Source organism: Festucalex cinctus, chromosome 13 (assembly GCF_051991245.1).
Source record: "Festucalex cinctus isolate MCC-2025b chromosome 13, RoL_Fcin_1.0, whole genome shotgun sequence".
NCBI classification, from domain to species: Eukaryota; Metazoa; Chordata; class Actinopteri; order Syngnathiformes; family Syngnathidae; genus Festucalex; species Festucalex cinctus.
The window spans coordinates 24618663-24641883 of NC_135423.1; the positions used below are offsets into that span (position 1 = coordinate 24618663).

Genomic DNA, 23221 nt, shown 5'->3' on the forward strand with positions numbered 1-23221 from the left:
AGAGGATTGCTGTTAAAAAACAGCTTGAGTCACTGTCTTTAGAAACTAAAGACCAAGTTCGAAATCTTAGGGTACTAATAGACTCAGACCTGACCTTCAGCAATCATATTAAATTCATCACTAAAACAGCCTTTTACCAGCTGAAAAACATATCCAGACTGAAGGACTGCATGCTTCAAGCAGACCAAGAGAAGCTTATCCATGCTTTTATCTCCAGCAGACTAGATTACTGTAACGGTCTTCTGACTAGACTCCCTCAAAAGAACATGAGACAATTGCAGCTCATTCAGAACGCTGCAGCTCGAGTTCTGACCAAAACAAAAAGATCAGAACATATTACTCCAGTACTTAAGGATTTACACTGGCTCACAGTCAGCTGTAGAATCGATTTTAAAGTTCTGCTACTTGTCTATAAATCACTAAATGGTTTGGGTCCTGAATATATCCAAGAAATGCTGATTGAGTACAAACCCAGCAGGGCTCTGAGATCTACAGACTTGGGCCAACTAGTGGAACCCAGAGTTCGAAGCAAACATGGTGAAGCTGCATTTAGCTGTTATGCTGCACACAGATGGAATAGGCTACCAACAGAAGTGAAGTCAGCCCCGAGTGTAAATGCTTTTAAATCCAGGTTAAAAACTTTGCTTTTTTCAGATACATTTGATTAGGGACTTTTAAACAGCTTTAATTAAGTGTTTTTTTTTATTATTTTAAACTTCCTTATGTTAAATGTTTTAAAGTTTGTTGAATAATGTTTCTGGATTGTTATTGTATGTTCTTTTTAGTAAATTTTGTAACCTATTTTCATTTATTTTTCTTCCTCTGAATGCTAACTACTGTTTCTTGATGCTTATGTGTTGTCTTTCCTTGTGTAAAGCACATTGAGTTGCCTTGTGTATGAAATGTGCTATACAAATAAACTTGCCTTGCCTTGCCTAATTCTTGCTTTGCTTTTGTATTTTTTATTTTATTATTTTATTTTATTTAATTTTTTGGAGAAAAACCTTCACACCACGTCAAACAATAGGGCTCTTCAGCCGGGTTTCATAACCCAATTACAAAAAGTAGTACAGGTATACACAGGTACTTCATTTGACTCTTTTACTGCCAAAAACGGTTAATAACGATTACTAAAATCACAATGAATGCCGCCATATACGTTAATTGACGTCAACTACGTTTTTTTTGTTTTTGTTTTTTGTTTTTATCAATGGGCAGTGCAACGTCTGGCAGAGCGCTGCCTGGTCAATGGGGTTGTGAAATCAAAAACAGCCACCAACTATGCCGGCAGATGGCAGCATTGCATCTCTTTTCAATGGGCTGCCGGTGACATTACAATGAAACATGACAAATCTGATGAAATAGAACATTTTCAAGGATGATGCGAATGATCAAAGCCTATGTCACATTAAATCTAATCACAGAGCGTCACTATACAAAAAAATACTAGTATCAAAGTCACTGTTGTGGAGAAAACGTATCTTTTAACAAAAAAGCTTGTTTTCTCCTTATTTTTCTATTTTAGCTGGATTGTCACTGCAATTACCTATTTCCAAATGGTACTTACTAAACAACGGAATAAGGTAGAAACATACTTTTTTCGTAATGAAAGAATTGAATCAAATCTTTCATATCACGGTATATTTCATATCATGGTATCACCATGTTTATGTAGTCAAATCGTACTATATTCTGTCTGACTTGAAAGATGAGGTAAAATGTTGTTTTTTGGGTAACATGTAAGAGTTAACTTAATATTTGTTCAGGTATTTTTTTTTGCACTAAATAAAGTTCAACAGTAAGTGCTCCAAACTCATTGTCGTGTGGAAAAAAAAAAAAAAGTCACAGAGCTTCCAAACCAGAGGTCATCAACCTTTATGAAACCGAGAAGTACTTCTTGTGTCGTGATTAATGTGAAAAGCTACCAGTTTGATAGACTGAAACAACAAATTTGCTGAAATTACCTTTCACTACAAGGCTCAAAAAAGTGTGTTCACATCGCAATTTATGAGGCAAAATTGACATTTTACACCTCATATAGACACATTGAAAAGTAAAACTGCAGGTGTATAAATGACACGTCACATACGCGCAGGAAGTCAGAGGTGGAAGCGAAGCTATTCGATTGACAGGGGGGAAGAGGGCGGAAATGTGTTTCATGCAGGGTTCTTATAAGTTTTGATCAGTGTGGGTACGGCCAGTATAGTGCTACTACAAGTGACGATTTTGTAGGGTTTTGGTGAAGTCAAATGAAAGAAATACAGCATTTGTGTTTCTTCTCAATATCTTCATTTTAGTTTGAAAACTTCCAAGACTTTGAGTAGTATGAAGAATATTTGTCGTATTCTTTATCATAAATGCACAGCCATGAACCCACTGTAATATATCACATGCTAAAATGCTCGATACTTTAATGAAGTTGCACAACGGCTAAAAGCATGCCTTTTTTTTTAAATTCATATCCTGTGTTTTTTACACAAAACAAAAATCCTAAATTTAAACTGCAATGTATGTTTCTGTTTAAACGCCTCATGGAAAATGCTTGTTGCAATGCACAATGCGAATTTAAGAAATAGAAACTGTTGTAAAAACAACCAGCTACTTGTTCTCGAGCAAGTAAAATGTTTTATTTTCTCTACTGTATTTATAATTTCTCATTAACAAAGGAAAATATATATTTTATCCAAATGTTTGAGTGTTTGATAGGATTGTCAGTAGGATACTCAGATATTAATATATTCATTGCAGCTCCAACTACTCCTTTATACATCCATCCATCCATTTTCTTGACTGCTTATTCCTCACAAGGGTCGCGGGGGGTGCTGGCGCCTATCTCAGCTTGCTCTGGGCAGCAGGCAGGGGACACCCTGGACTGGTTGCCAGCCAATCGCAGGGCACACAGAGACGAACAACCATCCACACTCACAAGCACACTTTGGGACAATTCGGAGCGCCCAATTAACCTGCCATGCATGTCTTTGGAATGTGGGAGGAGACCGGAGTACCCGGAGAAGACCCACGCAGGCACGAGAACATGCAAACTCCACCCAGGAATGGCCTCCTTTATACAGTACTGTCATATTTTTATTGGTCAATACAACCCAGGTCTTGTTCAGGGATTAAACTAAGGAAAATTGCTCCTTGAAATTTCAAAGTTGCTCCTCAAATGAATTCATTGATTAGCAAAGGTAAAAAAATAAAATAAAAATAAAATTATATTGAGCCTTGCCTTATAAGTCTATTACACAGCTACCAACCCGTGGCTCTTTGCCCGGTTTCATGACGCTTCTGAATCATTTTCACAATGAATTTCTCACTCCTGCTGGGTGCCTTTCCTTACAGGGTACTTCTGTGCGCCGCCATGTTGTGGTTTTCATGTGTTTGTTGAGTTTTGGGTGTGTCTGTGGGGTACGATCATGGGGGGGCTTTTTCTTTCTTTTATTTTATTGTATTATGGATGTCCAGCACTTTGAGTTGCATTTTAAATGTATAAAAGGTGCTATATAAATAAAGTTGATTGACTGATTGATTGATTTAGCTGGGCGCCATTCATTGTCTATGTGGTAAAGGGAAGAGACCACTGAATGAAGTGTTTCCGGCCTGCACGGTGCTGCTCTAGGATGTCTGGTGACAGCAAGTCACCTTAAATTCAAAATTATTCCATTCTCGATCTGTGTCACCATGACATCAGAAAGTGTTTTGGGGAGAGACCTAGCAGGGTGATTCACTGCTATTTTGGCGGAGAGCATTTCGAGTCTGATGGTGATGGACTTCTGCACTCACCTGTGGTCAAGAATTCTCTCAGCCTTTTCAGAGTTGAAAATCTGCGCGTCTGTAATGTACTCAAATTCGACCACTCGCTCGGCGGCATGTTTCATATGCGCAGCCAGGTGACAGTTGAGGAAGCAGAGCATGTGACCATAGAGAGACAGACGAATGGACACGCCACCTTTGTTACCCTGAGACATAGAGGAATAAATAGTCTCCTCACACATAACGAAAGCAATCAATAAATTGGTCATGTACATTTTTGTTTACAGTGCTTGTAGTAACTACATTTTACCCAATATCCAAAGATGCCAGTGCGTGTGTATGTGCCCTGGATGTTTCGAATGAATGGGAGATGCTCCAGTTTGGAGAAGATAAGCAGCAACAGACCTTGCATTCTGATGGAAGACACCTGTAATGCATATGGACGTATGATACATGTCACATATAGAGCAGATAGTGTAGCGCATGGAAAACAATATTAGTCGGGTCGGGTGTTCTGTGTACCTTCACATATTGCCTCGGTGCTAAGGCAGTCATAAGCGCATAGCTCCAAGGGTCATCGAATACAACTTCCGACATGAATCTCAGCGGCCCAGAGTACACCTCCTGCAGGCTAACATCAACATTCATTTGGAATCGTTTTAACCATCCTAACAATCAGAATCAAACTCATCTTTAGTGGCCACAAGTGTAAGAACACACAAGGATTTGAGTCTCACTGGGAATATAGCAATAAGCAACTCCATCAAAAAGAACATTTAGAATGTAAAACATAAGTACAGAGAGTCATTAGCAATGTAGCAATGGCATTAGCACGGTAGGACTAAACCAGGGGTCTCCAAGGTGGGTCCTCGAGAGCCCCTATCCAGCCTGTTTTCCATGTCTGCGTCCTTCAGCACAGCTGAATCTAATGATCAGCTAATCAGCAAGCTTTGCAGAAGCCTGATAAAGATCCCGATCATGAATCAGGTGTGTTAGTGGAGAGAAACATGGAAAACAGGTTGGATAGGGGCTCTCGAGGACCCAACTTGGAGACCCCTGGACTAAACGATAATAGCAGAGCAAATTATGTGCAAAGTTGTTGTTAACTCTTTGATTGACAAACATTATCCAAAAAACAACCCCAACAGTGCCAGACAATTTCGAGCATTTTCACTCAAAAAATATTGTGCACTACGACTACATAAACATAAAAAAGTATGTTTCTAGCTTATTGCGTTCTTTAGCAATCACCATTCGAAAATAGGTAATTTGAGTGATATTAAAAAGATACATTTTTTGCACAACAGTGACTTTTTTTTCTTTTTTTTAAATTTACGCTCTGTGAATTAAATTTAATGTGACAAAGGCTTTGATCATTCACGTCATCCTTGAAAATGTTCAATTTCATCATATCAGTCATGTTTCATTGTAATTTCATCTACCGTGAGCCCACTGAAAAAGATACAATGCTGCCATCTGCTGGCCATAGTTAGTGGGTGTTTTTGATTCTACAACCCATTGAGCAGGCAGTGCTGCACAAGGAAAAAAAAAACAGTAAACGTCAAATAACGTTTATCGTGGCATTTATTAGGATTTTAGCATACATCATTAAACGTTTTTGGCGGTCAAAGAGTTGAGTGATGGAAAGTGACTTGTAGTGCAGGAATTATGATACATGCATATGATATATATAAATGGACACAATCAGTTTCCCTTCCCTAAAACCACCTTACCCAATGACGTAGAGGTCTGCATCCTTTGAAGAATCGAATTGCAGAAGTGAGCTCATGTCATCTGGAGGATCAACTGTGGCTACATTCCATGTCACTATGTGTAACCTGGGGATAATTTTATGGGAAAAAACAATAAGGAAAAAAATTACATCCAGCTTCCCTATAAAAGGAAGCTTATCAATTCCAATGTGGCATTCAAAGAAATGCATTCAGAGTATGAGCTCAGAAAAATGAAGAATTTTACACGCAGCTGCAACCACGGATTCATGCAAATCAGTCATACTTCTACATACAAATACAGAAGTACAGTGCTGAGCATAAATGAGTACACCCCAACAGGTTTGTAACACCTTTAGTTTACCTTTAGTTCAACTTTAGTTTAACTTATGTTCATTGATTATTGAATAAAGTATTTTACATTTTTCAAAGGGAGTATACTCATATATGTTGAGCACTGTATGTGCACTGCAAAAACAAAACAAAACTAGAGCTGCGAGCAGCTATAAAGGGCCCTCGCAGCCCAGGCCACGTTGGGGTACTTGCACGTTTGGGTACTTGCACGTTGGGGTACTCGCACATTGGGGTACTGGCACATTAGTAGCAAAATTTGTTTGAACATGGCATGATAAACCTTTAAATGTGGATTTTTTTTTTGCCAGGTGTGATGTGTGTGTCAAGCTCAATGGGTTTTGGTGATTGTTAAGATCTGCAAAAATCAGCGTCCTTTTTTATTTTTAAGGAATGAGTTGACCTGATTGGTATTTTTTGCAAAAGTATATATACCCATCGTCGCTCGTACTCATTGCACGATGTTGCTTTTATTGTCCATAGAGGCTATCAAAAATAAATAAAACAAAATAAAAAAGTACATATGTTTGGATCGGTCTGATACGAGTGAACATCTTGAGTAGTGGAAAGTAAAAGAATATTCATAAATGACTTAGTTATAACACTTACAATGAGTTCACACATTTTGTACAAAATACCGTAAGTGGTTTTTTTTTTTTTTTTTTTTATGCCTCAAGGACTAGGTGGCGCTGTATTTATAACTGAATTTTATCATAGAGATACCTTCAGGCCTTGACTATAAATATACATGTCAAGTTTGGGATTTTTTGAAGCATGTACCGGGGAGTTATTCAGCATATCCTTCATTCACGATACTGCTTTTAACGTCCATAGAGGCTATCAAAAATAAATAAAACTAAATAAAAAATACGTATGTTTGGATAGGTCTGATGCCAGTGAACATTTTGCGTGGTGAAAAGTAAAAGAATATTCATAAATGACTTAGTTATCACACTGAGAATGAGTTTACAATTTTTGTAAAAATACCGTAAGTGGGGTATTTTTTTTTTCTGCCTCAAGGGCTAGGTGGCGCTGCATATATAACTGAATGTTGTCATGGAGATACCTTCAGGCCTTGACGATAAACATACATGTCAAGTTTGGGATTTTTTGGAGCATGTACCGGGGAGTTATCAAGCATATCCTTTTTCATTGCGAAACGTGTTTACAATTTTTGTAAAAATACTGTAAGTGGGGTATTTTTTTTTCATGCCTCAAGGGCTAGGTGGCGCTGCATATATAACTGAATGTTGTCATAGAGATAGCTTCAGGCCTTGACTATAAACATACATGTCAAGTTTGGGATTTTTTGGAGCACGTACCGGGGAGTTATTAAGCATATCCTTTTTCATTGAGAAACACAAAATTTGATGCTCCGCCCTCATCATATAGTATTCCGAAAAGTCAAGATTTTTCCCACTGTCGTTGGCTCAGGTCTTGACATGGTCCAGGTCAAGTCTGAAGTCAGTCGGATGAAACGTGTAGGAGAAGTGGGCAAAAGTATGCTCCCTGTAAATGTGCTAAAATCGTAAAAAATGGGACATTCAAAAATTCGTAGCTCGCTTCCTGTTCATTTTAGCACATGGGTCTAAGAGACTTTTTTGTAGGTCTTGGGCTCCCTCATACACCTAAAAATATCCAAAGATATTGCTTAAACGTACAAGCGGGGCTGCTTAGTTAAAAATTTCTAAGGGGCGCTATTGAGTCATTTTTGTAAAAATAGCACAATACATGACAAAATATTATTCATTTTACCAGGCCAGATGTGTGTGCCAAGTTTCATGAGTTTCTGTGCATGTTTAGACCCTCAAAATCGGCGTTGTTTTCTTGGCGAACAGTGCTTAGCCACGCCCACAGCGTTTTGCGAAAACTCACAAACTTCGTGTTGTGACATTATGAAGGTCAAAACCCTCTTCTGAACAAATATGAGGTAGGTCCAGTTAACGTGTTTGGAGAAAAACGTTGAAGAAAATTCGGAAGAAAAACATTGACACTAGGTGGCGCTATAAGTAAGATGAAATATAAGTTCATAGATGTGTTAAGGGCTGGACTCTCATCAAATGTGTGAAATTTTGAGAAGATTGGACCATCTGGGTCAAGTTAAAGCAGCTTTTATTCTCACGAAAAATTATCAGATTTTGCGGCCCCGTAACGGCCACGCCCTTTGGCGAAAAGTTACAATATTCGGTGTGGGGCATGATCAACATCTTAAGGCGTTTCTGTTAATTTTCAACTGGATCCCTTCAACGAGCTCGGCACAGTAGCTAAAAACGTAAAGTATGACATTTATTGTAACCACTAGGTGGCGCTATATATATAACCGAATTTTATCATATATATGTTTTCAGGCCATGACTATTAAGTTGCATGAGAAGTTTGAGATTTTTTGGAGCGTGTACATGGGAGTTATTAAGCATTTTGTCTTTCTGGAAAAATGAAATTTTAAAGTCAATATTTGATGCCACGCCCCCGTCATATAGTATTCCGAAAAGTCAAGATTTTTGGCCCATTTGTTGTCTTAGGTCTTGAGATGATACATGCCAAGTTTGAAGTCAATTGAATGAAAAATGTTTGCAAAGGGGGGAACAGCATGACCACAGTGAATGTGCCAAAATGGGCCAAAATTGGACATTAAAAAATTCATAGCTCACTTCCTGTACATTTTAGGAAATGGCTTCCAGTGACTTTTTTGTGCGTCTCGGGGTGCTACACGTGCCTGGCAATTTTCGTAGCTCTAGGTCAAAGGGGCCGGGATTGGGTTTTATTTTTCTACGCTAGGGGGCGCTATAGAGTCGCATTGTTATGACAACTACATAATATCAAATTTTTCGCCGGGCCCGAAGAGACTGCAAAGTTTGGTGAGTTTTCGTAAATGTTTAGCCCCTCAAAAATGCGATCGTTTACGGAGAAGAAGAAGAAGAAGAATAACTAGAGCTGCGAGCAGCTATAAAGGGCCCTCGCAGCCCGGGCCACGTTGGGGTCCTTGCACGTTGGGGTACTTGCACGTTAGGGTACTGGCACGTTGGGGTACTGGCATATTGGAAGCAAAATTTCTTTGAAAATGGCATAATAAACGTTTACATGTAGAATATTTTTTTTGCCAGTGTGTGTCAAGCTCAACGGGTTTTGGTGATTGTTAAGACCTGCAAAAATCAGCGTCCTTTTTTATTTTTAGGCAATGAGTTGCCCTGATTGGTATTTTTTGTAAAAGTGTATATATACATCATCGCTCGTTGTACTCATTGCACAATGTTACTTTTATTGTCCAAAGGGGCAATCAAAAATGAATAAAACAAAATGGAAACGTACATACGTTTGGATCGGTGTGAAGCCAGTGAACAATTTGAGTGGTGGAAACTAAAAGAATATTCATAAATGATTTTGTTATCACACTTAGAATGAGTTTACATTTTTTGTACAAAATACCGTATGTGGGTTTGGTTTTTTTTATGCCTCAAGGGCTAGGTGGCGCTGTATTTATAACTGAATGTTGTCATAGAGATACCTTCAGGCCTTGATTATAAGCATACATGTCAAGTGTGGGATTTTTTTTGGAGCATGTACCGTGGAGTTATTAAGCATATCCTTCATTCAAGATATTGCTTTTAATGTCCACAGAGGCTATCAAAAATAAATAAAAATATATATATGTTTGGATAAGTCTGATGCCAGTGAACATTTTGAGTGGTGGAAACTAAAAGAATATTCATAAATGACTTAGTTATCACACTTAGAATGAGTTTACATTTTTTGTACAAAATACCGTATGTGGGGTATTTTTTTTTTATGCCTCAAGGGCTAGGTGGCGCTGCATATATAACTGAATGTTGTCATAGAGATAGCTTCAGGCCTTGACGATAAACATACATGTCAAGTTTGGGATTTTTTGGAGCATGTACCGGGGAGTTATTAAGCATATCCTTTTTCAGTGCGAAACACAAATTTTGATGCCCCGCCTTCATCCTATAGTATTTCGAAAGGTCAAGATTTTTCCCCCTGTCGTTGGCTCAGGTCTTGACATGGTCCAGGTCAAGTCTTAACTCAGTCAGATGAAACGTGTAGGAAAAGTGGGCAAAAGTCTGCCCCCTGTGAATGTGCAAAAATCGTCAAAAATGGCACATTAAAAAATTCGTAGCTCACTTCCTGTTCATTTTAGCATATGGGTCCAAGAGACTTTTTTGTAGGTCTTGGGCTCCCTCATACACCTAAAAATATTCGTCGTTCTTGCTTAAACGTACAACCGGGGCTGCTTCGTTAAAAACTTCTAGGGGGCGCTATTGAGTCATTTTTGTAAAAATAGCACAATCAACAATAAAATATTGCTCATTTTACCAGGCCAGATGTGTGTGCCAAGTTTCATGAGTTTCTGTGCATGTTTAGACCCTCAAAACTGCCGTTGTTTTCTTGGCGAACAGCGCTTAGCCACACCCACAGCAATTCGCGAAAACTCACAAACTTCGTGTTGTGACATCATGAAGGCCGAAACCCTCATCTGAGCAAATATGAGGTAGGTCCAGTTAACGTGTTTGGAGAAAAACGTAGAGGAAAATTGGTAAGAAAAAACATTGCCACTAGGTGGCGCTATCAGTTAGATGAAATATAAGTCAGTAGATGTCTTTAGGGCTGGACTCTCATCAAATGTGTGAAATTTTGAGAAGATAGGATCATCTCGGTCAAGTTAATACAGCTTTTATTTTCACGAAAAATCTTCAGACTTTGCGTCACCGTAGCGGCCACGCCCTTTGGCGAAAAGTTACAATATTCGGTGTGGGGCATGATCAACATCTTAAGGCTTTTCTGACCAATTTTCAAATGGATCCCTTCAACAAGCTCAGCACAGTAGCTAAAAACGTAAAGTATGACATTTATTGTAACCACTAGGTGGCGCTACATGGATAACTGAATTTTATCATATAGATGTTTTCAGACCGTGACTATTACGTTGCCTGAGAAGTTTGAGATTTTTTGGAGCTTGAACATGGGAGTTATTAAGCATTTGCTCTTTCTGGACAAATGAAATTTTAAAGGCAATATTTGATGCTCCGCCCCCGTCATATAGTATTTCGAAAAGGCAAGATGTTTTGCCCAGCTGTTCTCTCAGGTCTTGAGATGACAAATGCCAAGTTTGAAGTCAATTGGATGAAAAATGTTTGCAAAGGGGGAAAAAGCATGACCACAGTGAATGTGCCAAAATAGGCCAAAATTGGACATTAAAAAATTCATAGCTCACTTCCTGTACATTTTAGCTACATGGTCCCAATAGACTTTTTTGTGCGTCTCGGGGTGTTACACGTGCCTGCCAATTTTCGTTGCTCTAGCTCAAACGTGCCGGGCTTGGTTATTATTTTTCTACGCTAGGGGGCGCTATAGAGTCGCGTTGTTATAACGACTTCATAATATCAAATTTTTCGCCGGACCTGAGGAGTGTGCAAAGTTCGGTGACTTTTCGTGAATATTTAGGTACCCAAAATCGCGATTGTTTGCGGAGAATAAAGAAGAAGAAGAAGAACTAGAGCTGCGAGCAGCTATAAAGGGCCCTCGCAGCCCGGGCCACGTTGGGGTCCTTGCACGTTGGGGTACTGGCATATTGGAAGCAAAATTTCTTTGAAAATGGCATAATAAACGTTTAGAATATTTTTTTTCCAGTGTGTGTGTCAAGCTCAACGGGTTTTGGTGATTCTTAAGACCTGCAAAAATCAGCGTCCTTTTTTATTTTTAGGCAATGAGTTGCCCTGATTGGTATTTTTTTGTAAAAGTGTATATACACATCATCGCTCGTTGTACTCATTGCACAATGTTACTTTTATTGTCTAAAGGTTCAATAAAAAATGAATAAAACAAAATGGAAACGTACATACGTTTGGATCGGTGTGAAGCCAGTGAACAATTTGAGTGGTGGAAACTAAAAGAATATTCATAAATGACTTAGTTATCACACTTAGAATGAGTGTACATTTTTTGTACAAAATACCGTATGTGGGGTGTTTTTTTTTCATGCCTCAAGGGCTAGGTGGCGCTGCATATATAACTGAATGTTGTCATAGAGATAACTTCAGGCCTTGACGATAAACATACATGTCAAGTTTGGGATTTTTTGGAGCATGTACCGGGGAGTTATCAAGCATATCCTTTTTCATTGCGAAACACAAATTTTGATGCCCCGCCCTCATCATATAGTATTTCGAAAAGTCAAAATTTTTCCCCCTGTCGTTGGCTCAGGTCTTGACATGGTCCAGGCCAAGTCTTAACTCAGTCGGATGAAACGTGTAGGAGAGGTGGGCAAAAGTCTGCCCCCTGTGAATGTGCAAAAATCGTCAAAAATGGGACATTCAAAAATTCGTAGCTCACTTCCTGTTCATTTTAGCATATGGGTACAAGAGACTTTTTTGTAGGTCTTGGGCTCCCTCATACACCTGAAAATATTCGTCGTTCTTGCTTAAACGTACAACCGGGGCTGCTTCGTTAAAAATTTCGAGGGGGCGCTATTGAGTCATTTTTGTAAAAATAGCACAATCAACAATAAAATATTGTTCATTTTACCAGGCCAGATGTGTGTGCCAAGTTTCAGGAGTTTCTGTGCATGTTTAGACCCTCAAAACTGGCGTTGTTTTCTTGGCGAACAGCGCTTAGCCACGCCCACAGCAATTCGCGAAAACTCACAAACTTCGTGTTGTGACATCATGAAGGCCGAAACCCTCATCTGAGCAAATATGAGGTAGGTCCAGTTAACGTGTTTGGAGAAAAACGTAGAAGAAAATTCGTAAGAAAAAAAATTGCCACTAGGTGGCGCTATCAGTTAGATGAAATGTAAGTTAGTAGATGTCTTTAGAGCTGGACTCTCATCAAATGTGTGAAATTTTGAGAAGATAGGATCATCTCGGTCAAGTTAATGCAGCTTTTATTGTCACGAAAAATCTTCAGACTTTGCGTCACCGTAGCGGCCACGCCCTTTGGCGAAAAGTTACAATATTCGGTGTGGGGCATGATCAACATCTTAAGGCTTTTCTGACCAATTTTCAACTGGATCCCTTCAACGAGCTCAGCACAGTAGCTAAAAACGTAAAGTATGACATTTATTGTAACCACTAGGTGGCGCTATATGTATAACTGAATTTTGTCATATAGATGTTTTCAGGCCGTGACTATTACGTTGCCTGAGAAGTTTGAGATTTTTTGGAGCTTGTACATGGGAGTTATTCAGCATTTGCTCTTTCTGGACAAATGAAATTTTAAAGGCTATATTTGATGCCCCGCCCCCGTCATATAGTATTTCGAAAAGGCAAGACTTTTTGCCCAGCTGTTCTCTTAGGTCTTGAGATGATAAATACCAAGTTTGAAGTCAATGGGATGAAAAATGTTTGCATAGGGGGAAAAAGCATGACCACAGTGAATGTGCCAAAATAGGCCAAAATTGGACATTAAAAAATTCATAGCTCACTTCCTGTACATTTTAGCTACATGGTCCCAATAGACTTTTTTGTGCGTCTCGGGGTGCTACACGTGCCTGCCAATTTTCGTTGCTCTAGCTCAAACGTGCCGGGCTTGGTTTTTATTTTTCTATGCTAGGGGGCGCTATAGAGTCGCGTTGTTATAACGACTTCATAATATCAAATTTTTCGTCGGACCTGAGGAGTGTGCAAAGTTCGGTGAGTTTTCGTGAATATTTAGGTACCCAAAATCGCGATTGTTTGCGGAGAATAAAGAAGAAGAAGAAGAAGAATAATAACTAGAGCTGCGAGCAGCTATAAAGGGCCCTCGCAGCCCGGGCCACGTTGGGGTCCTTGCACGTTGGGGTACTTGCACGTTGGGGTACTGGCACGTTGGGGTACTGGCATATTGGAAGCAAAATTTCTTTGAAAATGGCATAATAAACGTTTACATGTAGAATATTTTTTTTGCCAGTGTCTGTCAAGCTCAACGGATTTTGGTGATTGTTAAGACCTGCAAAAATCAGCGTCCTTATTTATTTTTAGGCAATGAGTTGCCTTGATTGGTATTTTTTTTGTAAAAGTGTATATACACATCATCGCTCGTTGTACTCATTGCACAATGTTTACTTTTATTGTCCAAAGGGGCAATCAAAAATGAATAAAACAAAATGGAAACGTACATACGTTTGGATCGGTGTGAAGCCAGTGAACAATTTGAGTGGTGGAAACTAAAAGAATATTCATAAATGACTTAGTTATCACACTTAGTGTACATTTTTTGTACAAAATACCGTATGTGGGGTATTTTTTTAATTTTTTTTTATATAAGCCTCAACGGCTAGGTGGCGCTGTATTTATAACTGAATGTTGTCATAGAGATACCTTCAGGCCTTGATTATAAGCATACATGTCAAGTGTGGGATTTTTTTTGGAGCATGTACCGTGGAGTTATTAAGCATATCCTTCATTCACGATATTGCTTTTAATGTCCATAGAGGCTATCAAAAAAAAATACAAATATATATATGTTTGGATAAGTCTGATGCCAGTGAACATTTTGAGTGGTGGAAGGTAAAAGAATATTCCTAAATGACTTAGTTATCACACTTAGAATGAGTTTACATTTTTTGTACAAAATACCGTATGTGGGGTATTTTTTTTTCATGCCTCAAGGGCTAGGTGGCGCTGCATATATAACTGAATGTTGTCATAGAGATAACTTCAGGCCTTGACGATAAACATACATGTCAAGTTTGGGATTTTTTGGAGCATGTACCGGGGAGTTATCAAGCATATCCTTTTTCATTGCGAAACACAAATTTTGATGCCACGCCCTCATCATATAGTATTTCGAAAAGTCAAGATTTTCCCCCCTGTCGTTGGCTCAGGTCTTGACATTGTCCAGGTCAAGTCTTAACTCAGTCGGATGAAATGTGGAGAAGAAGTGGGCAAAAGTATGCCCCCTGTAAATGTGCAAAAATCATCAAAAATGGGACATTCAAAAATGCGTAGCTCACTTCCTGTTCATTTTAGCATATGGGTCCAAGAGACTTTTATGTAGGTCTTGGGCTCCCTCATACACCTAAAATTTTTCGTAGATCTTGCTTAAACGTACAACCGGGGCTGCTTCGTTAAAATTTTCTAGGGGTCGCTATTGAGTCATTTTTGTAAAAATAGCACAATCAACATTAAAATATTGCTCATTTTACCAGGCCAGATGTGTGTGCCAAGTTTCATGAGTTTCTGTGCATGTTTAGACCCTCAAAACCGCCGTTGTTTTCTTGGCGAACAGCGCTTAGCCACGCCCACAGCAATTCACGAAAACTCACAAACTTCGTGTTGTGACATCATGAAGGCCGAAACCCTCATCTGAGCAAATCTGAGGTAGGTCCAGTTAACGTGTTTGGACAAAAACGTAGAAGAAAATTCGTAAGAAAAAAAAAATGCCACTAGGTGGCGCTATCAGTAAGATGAAATATAAGTTCGTAGATGTCTTTAGGGCTGGACTCTCATCAAATGTGTGAAATTTTGAGAAGATAGGATCATCTCGGTCAAGTTAATGCAGCTTTTATTGTCACGAAAAATCTTCAGACTTTGCGTCACCGTAGCGGCCACGCCCTTTGGCGAAAAGTTACAATATTCGGTGTGGGGCATGATCAACATCTTAAGGCTTTTCTGACCAATTTTCAACTGGATCCCTTCAACGAGCTCAGCACTGTAGCTAAAAACGTAAAGTGTGACATTTATTGTTACCACTAGGTGGCGCTATATGTATAACTGAATTTTATCATATAGATGTTTTCAGGCCGTGACTATTACGTTTTCTGAGAAGTTTGAGATTTTTCGGAGCTTGAACATGGGAGTTATTAAGCATTTGCTCTTTCTGGACAAATGAAATTTTCAAGGCAATATTTGATGCCCCGCCCCCGTCATATAGTATTTCAAAAAGTCAAGGTTTTTTGCCCAGTTGTTGTCTCAGGTCTTGAGATGATAAATGCCAATTTTGAAGTCAACTGGATGAAAAATGTTTGCAAAGGGGGAAAAAGCATGACCACAGTGAATGTGCCAAAATAGGCCAAAATTGGACATAAAAAAATTCATAGCTCATTTCCTGTACATTTTAGCTACATGGTCCCAATAGGCTTTTTTGTGCGTCTCGGCGTGCTACACGTGCCTGCCAATTTTCGTTGCTCTCGCTCAAACGTGCCGGGCTTGGTTATTATTTTTCTACCCTAGGGGGCGCTATAGAGTCGCGTTGTTATGACGCCTTCATAATATCAAATTTTTCGCCGGGCCCGAAGAGTGCGCAAAGTTCGGTGAGTTTTCGTGAATGTTTAGGTACCCAAAATCGCGATCGTTTGCGGAGAATAAAGAAGAAGAAGAGGAAGAATAATAATAACTAGAGCTGCGAGCAGCTATAAAGGGCCCTCGCAGCCCGGGCCACGTTGGGGTACTTGCACGTTGGGGTACTGGCACATTGGAAACAGAATTTTTTTGAAAATGGCATGATAAACCATTACGTGGATTTTTTTTTTTTTCCAGGTGTGATGATTGTGTCAAGCTCAATGGGTTTTGGTGATTGTTAAGATGTGCAAAAATCAGCGTCTTTTTTTATTTTTAGGCAATGAGTTGCCCTGATTGGTATTTTTTGTCAAGGTACATATACACATCATCGCTCGTACTCATTGCACAATATTGCTTTTATTGTCCATAGAGGCGATCAAAAAAAATAAAATAAAAATTAAACTAAATAAAAAAGCACATATGTTTGGATCGGTCTGATGCCAGTGAACATATTGAGTGGTGGAAAGTAAAAGAATATTCATAAATGACTTAGTTATCACACTTACAATAAGTTTACAATTTTTGTAAAAATACCGTAAGTGACGCTTTTTTTTTTTTGCCTCAAGGACTAGGTGGCGCTGTATTTATAACTGAATGTTGTCATAGAGATAGCTTCAGGTCTTGACTATAAACATACATGTCAAGTTTGGGATTTTTTGGAGCATGTACTGGGGAGTTATTAAGCTTATCCTTTTTCATTGCAAAATACAAATTTTGATGCCCCGCCCTCATCATATAGTATTTCGAAAAGTCAAGATTTTTCCCCCTGTCGTTGGCTCAGGTCTTGACATGGTCCAGGTCAAGTCTGAAGTCAGTCGGATGAAACGTGTAGGAGAAGGGGGCAAAAGTATGCCCCCTGTAAATGTGCAAAAATCGTCAAAAATGGGACATTCAAAAATTCGTAGCTCGCTTCCTGTTCATTTTAGCATATGGGTCCAAGAGACTTTTTTGTAGGTCTTGGGCTTCCTAATACACCTAAAAAAAATTGTAGCTCTTGCTTAAACGTACAACTGGGGCTGTTTCGTTAAAGATTTCTAGGGGGCGCTATTGAGTCATTTTTGTAAAAATAGCACAATCGACGATAAAAAATTGCTCATTTTGCCAGGCCAGATGTGTGTGCCAAGTTTCATGTGTTTCTGGGCCAGTTTAGGCCCTCAAAATTGGGCGAAACACAAATTTTGATTCCCCGCCTTCATCATATAGTATTTCGAAAAGTCAAGATTTTTCCCCCTGTCGTTGGCTCAGGTCTTGACATGGTCCAGGTCAAGTCTTAACTCAGTCAGATGAAACGTGTAGGAGAAGTGGGCAAAAGTCTGCCCCCTGTGAATGTGCAAAAATCGTCAAAAATGGGACATTCAAAAATTCGTAGCTCACTTCCTGTTCATTTTAGCATATGGGTCCAAGAGACTTTTTTGTAGGTCTTGGGCTCCCTCATACACCTAAAAATTTTCGTAGATCTTTCTTAAACGTACAACCAGGGCTGCTTCATTAAAAATTCCTAGGGGGCGCTATTGAGTCATTTTTGTAAAAATAGCACAATCAACAATGAAATATTGTTCATTTTACCAGGCCAGATGTGTGTGCCAAGTTTCATGAGTTTCTGCGCATGTTTAGACCCTCAAAACTGGCGTTGTTTTCTTGACGAACAGTGCTTAGCCACGCCCACAGCGATTCGCGAAAATTCACAAACTTCGTGTTGTGACATCATGAAAGCCGAATCCCTCATCTGAGCAAATATGAGGTAGGTCCAGTTAACGTGTTTGGAGAAAAACGTTGAAGAAAATTCGTAAGAAAAAAAATTGCCACTAGGTGGCGCTATCAGTTAGATGAAATATAAGTCAGTAGATGTCTTTAGGGCTGGACTCTCATCAAATGTGTGAAATTTTGAGAAGATAGGATCATCTCGGTCAAGTTAATGCAGCTTTTATTTTCACGAAAAATCTTCAGACTTTGCGTCACCGTCGCGGCCACGCCCTTTGGCGAAAAGTTACAATATTCGGTGTGGGGCATGATCAACATCTTAAGGCTTTTCTGACCAATTTTCAAATGGATCCCTTCAACAAGCTCAGCACAGTAGCTAAAAACGTAAAGTATGACATTTATTGTAACCACTAGGTGGCGCTATATGTATAACTGAATTTTATCATATAGATGTTTTCAGGCCGTGACTATTACGTTGCCTGAGAAGTTTGAGATTTTTTGGAGCTTGAACATGGGAGTTATTAAGCATTTGCTCTTTCTGGACAAATGAAATTTTAAAGGCAATATTTGATGCCCCGCCCCCGTCATATAGTATTTAAAAAAGGCAAGATGTTTTGCCCAGTTGTTCTCTCAGGTCTTGAGATGATAAATGCCAAGTTTGAAGTCAATTGGATGAAAAATGTTTGCAAAGGGGGAAAAAGCATGACCACAGTGAATGTGCCAAAATAGGCCAAAATTGGACATTAAAAAATTCATAGCTCACTTCCTGTACATTTTAGCTACATGGTCCCAATAGACTTTTTTGTGCGTCTCGGGGTGCTACACGTGCCTGCCAATTTTTGTTGCTCTAGCTCAAACATGCCGGGCTTGGTTTTTATTTTTCTACGCTAGGGGGCGCTATCGAGTCGCATTGTTATGACGACTTAATAATATCAAATTTTTCGCCGGGCCTGAGGAGTGTGCAAAGTTCGGTGAGTTTTCGTGAATGTTTAGGTACCCAAAATCGCGATCGTTTGCGGAGAATAAAGAATAATAATAATAACTAGAGCTGCGAGCAGCTATAAAGGGCCCTCGCAGCCCGGGCCACGTTGGGGTACTTGCACGTTGGGGAACTTGCACATTGGGGTACTGGCACATTGGAAGCAGAATTTCTTTGAAAATGGCATGATAAACGTGGATTTTTTTTTTTTGCCAGGTGTGATGAGTGTGTCAAGCTCAATGGGTTTTGGTGATTGTTAAGATCTGCAAAAATCAGCGTCTTATTTTTTATTTTTAGGCAATGAGTTGCCCTGATTGGTATTTTTTGTAAAAGTGTATATACACATCATCGCTCGTTGTACTCATTGCACAATGTTACTTTTATTGTCCAAAGGGGCAATCAAAAATGAATAAAACAAAATGGAAATGTACATACGTTTGGATCGGTGTGAAGCCAGTGAACAATTTGAGTGGTGGAAACTAAAAGAATATTCATAAATGACTGAGTTATCACACTTAGAATGAGTGTACATTTTTTGTACAAAATACCGTATGTGGGGTATTTTTTTTTTATTCCTCAAGGGCTAGGTGGCGCTGCATATATAACTGAATGTTGTCACAGAGATAACTTCAGGCCTTGACGATAAACATACATGTCAAGTTTGGGATTTTTTGGAGCATGTACCGGGGAGTTATCAAGCATATCCTTTTTCATTGCGAAACACAAAATTTGATGCCCCGCCCTCATAATATAGTATTTCGAAAAGACAAAATTTTTCCCCCCTGTCGTTGGCTCAGGTCTTGACATGGTCCAGGCCAAGTCTTAACTCAGTCGGATGAAACGTGTAGGAGAAGTGGGCTAAAGTCTGCCCCCTGTGAATGTGCAAAAATCGTCAAAAATGGGACATTCAAAAATTCGTAGCTCACTTCCTGTTCATTTTAGCATATGGGTCCAAGAGACTTTTTTGTAGGTCTTGGGCTCCCTCATACACCTAAAAATATTCGTCGTTCTTGCTTAAACGTACAACCGGGGCTGCTTCGTTAAAAACTTCTAGGGGGCGCTATTGAGTAATTTTTGTAAAAATAGCACAATCAACAATAAAATATTGCTCATTTTACCAGGCCAGATGTGTGTGCCAAGTTTCATGAGTTTCTGTGCATGTTTAGACCCTCAAAACTGGCGTTGTTTTCTTGGCGAACAGCGCTTAGCCACGCCCACAGCAATTCGCGAAAACTCACAAACTTCGTGTTGTGACATCATGAAGGCCGAAACCCTCATCTGAGCAAATAAGAGGTAGGTCCAGTTAACGTGTTTGGAGAAAAACGTAGAAGAAAATTCGTAATAAAAAAAATTGCCACTAGGTGGCGCTATCAGTTAGATGAAATATAAGTCAGTAGATGTCTTTAGGGCTGGACTCTCATCAAATGTGTGAAATTTTGAGAAGATAGGATCATCTCGGTCAAGTTAATGCAGCTTTTATTTTCACGAAAAATCTTCAGACTTTGCGTCACCGTAGCGGCCACGCCCTTTGGCGAAAAGTTACAATATTCGGTGTGGGGCATGATCAACATCTTAAGGCTTTTCTGACCAATTTTCAAATGGATCCCTTCAACGAGCTCAGCACAGTAGCTAAAAACGTAAAGTATGACTTTTATTGTAACCACTAGGTGGCGCTATATGTATAACTGAATTTTATCATATAGATGTTTTCAGGCCGTGACTATTACGTTGCCTGAGAAGTTTGAGATTTTTTGGAGCTTGTACATGGGAGTTATTCAGCATTTGCTCTTTCTGGACAAATGAAATTTTAAAGGCAATATTTGATGCCCCGCCCCCGTCATATAGTATTTCAAAAAGGCAAGATGTTTTGCCCAGTTTTTCTCTCAGGTCTTGAGATGATAAATGCCAAGTTTGAAGTCAATTGGATGAAAAAATTTTGCAAAGGGGGAAAAAGCATGACCACAGTGAATGTGCCAAAATAGGCCAAAATTGGACATAAAAAAATTCATAGCTCACTTCCTGTACATTTTAGCTACATGGTCCCAATAGACTTTTTTGTGCGTCTCGCGGTGCTACACGTGCCTGCCAATTTTTGTTGCTCTAGCTCAAACGTGCCGGGCTTGGTTTTTATTTTTCTACGCTAGGGGGCGCTATCGAGTCGCATTGTTATGACGACTTCATAATATCAAATTTTTCGCCGGGCCTGAGGAGTGTGCAAAGTTTGGTGAGTTTTCGTGAATGTTTAGGTACCCAAAATCGCGATCGTTTGCGGAGAATAAAGAAGAAGAATAATAATAACTAGAGCTGCGAGCAGCTATAAAGGGCCCTCGCAGCCCGGGCCACGTTGGGGTACTTGCACGTTGGGGAACTTGCACATTGGGGTACTGGCACATTGGAAGCAGAATTTCTTTGAAAATGGCATGATAAACATGTGGATTTTTTTTTTTTTCCCAGGTGTGATGATTATGTCAAGCTCAATGGGTTTTGGTGATTGTTAAGATCTGCAAAAATCAGCGTCTTTTTTTTATTTTTAGGCAATGAGTTGCCCTGATTGGTATTTTTCGTAAAAGTAGATATACACACATCATCGCTCGTACTCATTGCACAATGTTGCTTTTATTGTCCATAGAGGCGATCAAAAAATAAATAAAAATAAATAAAAAAATACGTATGTTTGGATCGGTCTGATGCCAGTGAACATATTGAGTGGTGGAAAGTAAAAGAATATTCATAAATGACTTAGTTATCACACTTACAATGAGTTTACAATTTTTGCAAAAATACCGTAAGTGAGGCATTTTTTTTTTATGCCTCAAGGACTAGGTGGCGCTGTATTTATAACTGAATTTTGTCAGAGATACCTTCAGGCCTTGACTATAAATATACATTTCAAGTATGGGATTTTTTGGAGCATGTACCTGGGAGTTATTAAGCATAGCCTTCATTCACGATATTGCTTTTAATGTCCATAGAGGCTATCAAAAATACATAAAACTAAATAACAAAAATATGTATGTTTGGTTAGGTCTGATGCCAGTGAATATTTTGAGTGGTGGAAAGTAAAAGAATATTCCTAAATGACTTAGTTATCACACTGAGAATGAGTTTACATTTTTTGTACAAAATACCGTAAGTGGGGTATTTTTTTTTCATGCCTCAAGGGCTAGGTGGCGCTGTATTTATAACTGAATGTTGTCATCGAGATACCTTCAGGCCTTGATTATAAGCATACATGTCAAGTGTGGGATTTTTTTTGGAGCATGTACCGTGGAGTTATTAAGCATATCCTTCATTCACGATATTGCTTTTAATGTCCACAGAGGCTATCAAAAATTAAAAAAAATATATATATGTTTGGATAAGTCTGATGCCAGTGAACATTTTGAGTGGTGGAAACTAAAAGAATATTCATAAATGACTTAGTTATCACACTTAGAATGAGTTTACATTTTTTGTACAAAATACCGTATGTGGGGTATTTTTTTTTTATGCCTCAAGGGCTAGGTGGCGCTGCATATATAACTGAATGTTGTCATAGAGATAGCTTCAGGCCTTGACGATAAACATACATGTCAAGTTTGGGATTTTTTGGAGCATGTACCGGGGAGTTATTAAGCATATCCTTTTTCAGTGCGAAACACAAATTTTGATGCCCCGCCTTCATCATATAGTATTTCGAAAGGTCAAGATTTTTCCCCCTGTCGTTGGCTCAGGTCTTGACATGGTCCAGGTCAAGTCTTAACTCAGTCAGATGAAACGTGTAGGAGAAGTGGGCAAAAGTCTGCGCCCTGTGAATGTGCAAAAATTGTCAAAAATGGGACATTCAAAAATTCGTAGCTCACTTCCTGTTCATTTTAGCATATGGGTCCAAGAGACTTTTTTGTAGGTCTTGGGCTCCCTCATACACCTAAAAATATTCGTCGTTCTTGCTTAAACGTACAACCGGGGCTGCTTCGTTAAAAACTTCTAGGGGGCGCTATTGAGTCATTTTTGTAATAATAGCACAATCAACAATAAAATATTGCTCATTTTACCAGGCCAGATGTGTGTGCCAAGTTTCATGAGTTTCTGTGCATGTTTAGACCCTCAAAACTGGCGTTGTTTTCTTGGCGAACAGCGCTTAGCCACACCCACAGCAATTCGCGAAAACTCACAAACTTCGTGTTGTGACATCATGAAGGCCGAAACCCTCATCTGAGCAAATATGAGGTAGGTCCAGTTAACGTGTTTGGAGAAAAACGTAGAAGAAAATTCGTAAGAAAAAAAATTGCCACTAGGTGGCGCTATCAGTTAGATGAAATATAAGTCAGTAGATGTCTTTAGGGCTGGACTCTCATCAAATGTGTGAAATTTTGAGAAGATAGGATCATCTCGGTCAAGTTAATGCAGCTTTTATTTTCACGAAAAATCTTCAGACTTTGCGTCACCGTAGC

General features: G+C 39.2%; 1 protein-coding gene across 4 annotated transcripts in view; it reads right to left on the minus strand.

Annotated features, from left to right (window-relative positions):
* inpp5ka (inositol polyphosphate-5-phosphatase Ka) overlaps window positions 1-23221 on the minus strand; it is a 137960-nt gene that overhangs the window by 20982 nt on the left and 93757 nt on the right. For all 4 annotated transcript variants that reach the window (XM_077541123.1, XM_077541122.1, XM_077541121.1 and 1 more), the window contains exons 3-6: window positions 5487-5591; window positions 4276-4384; window positions 4064-4180; window positions 3784-3959 (exon numbers count right to left, since the gene is read on the minus strand). In XM_077541123.1, the coding sequence (XP_077397249.1) occupies window positions 3784-3959; window positions 4064-4180; window positions 4276-4384; window positions 5487-5591 (507 nt within the window). The remainder of the gene's footprint in view (window positions 1-3783; window positions 3960-4063; window positions 4181-4275; window positions 4385-5486; window positions 5592-23221) is intronic.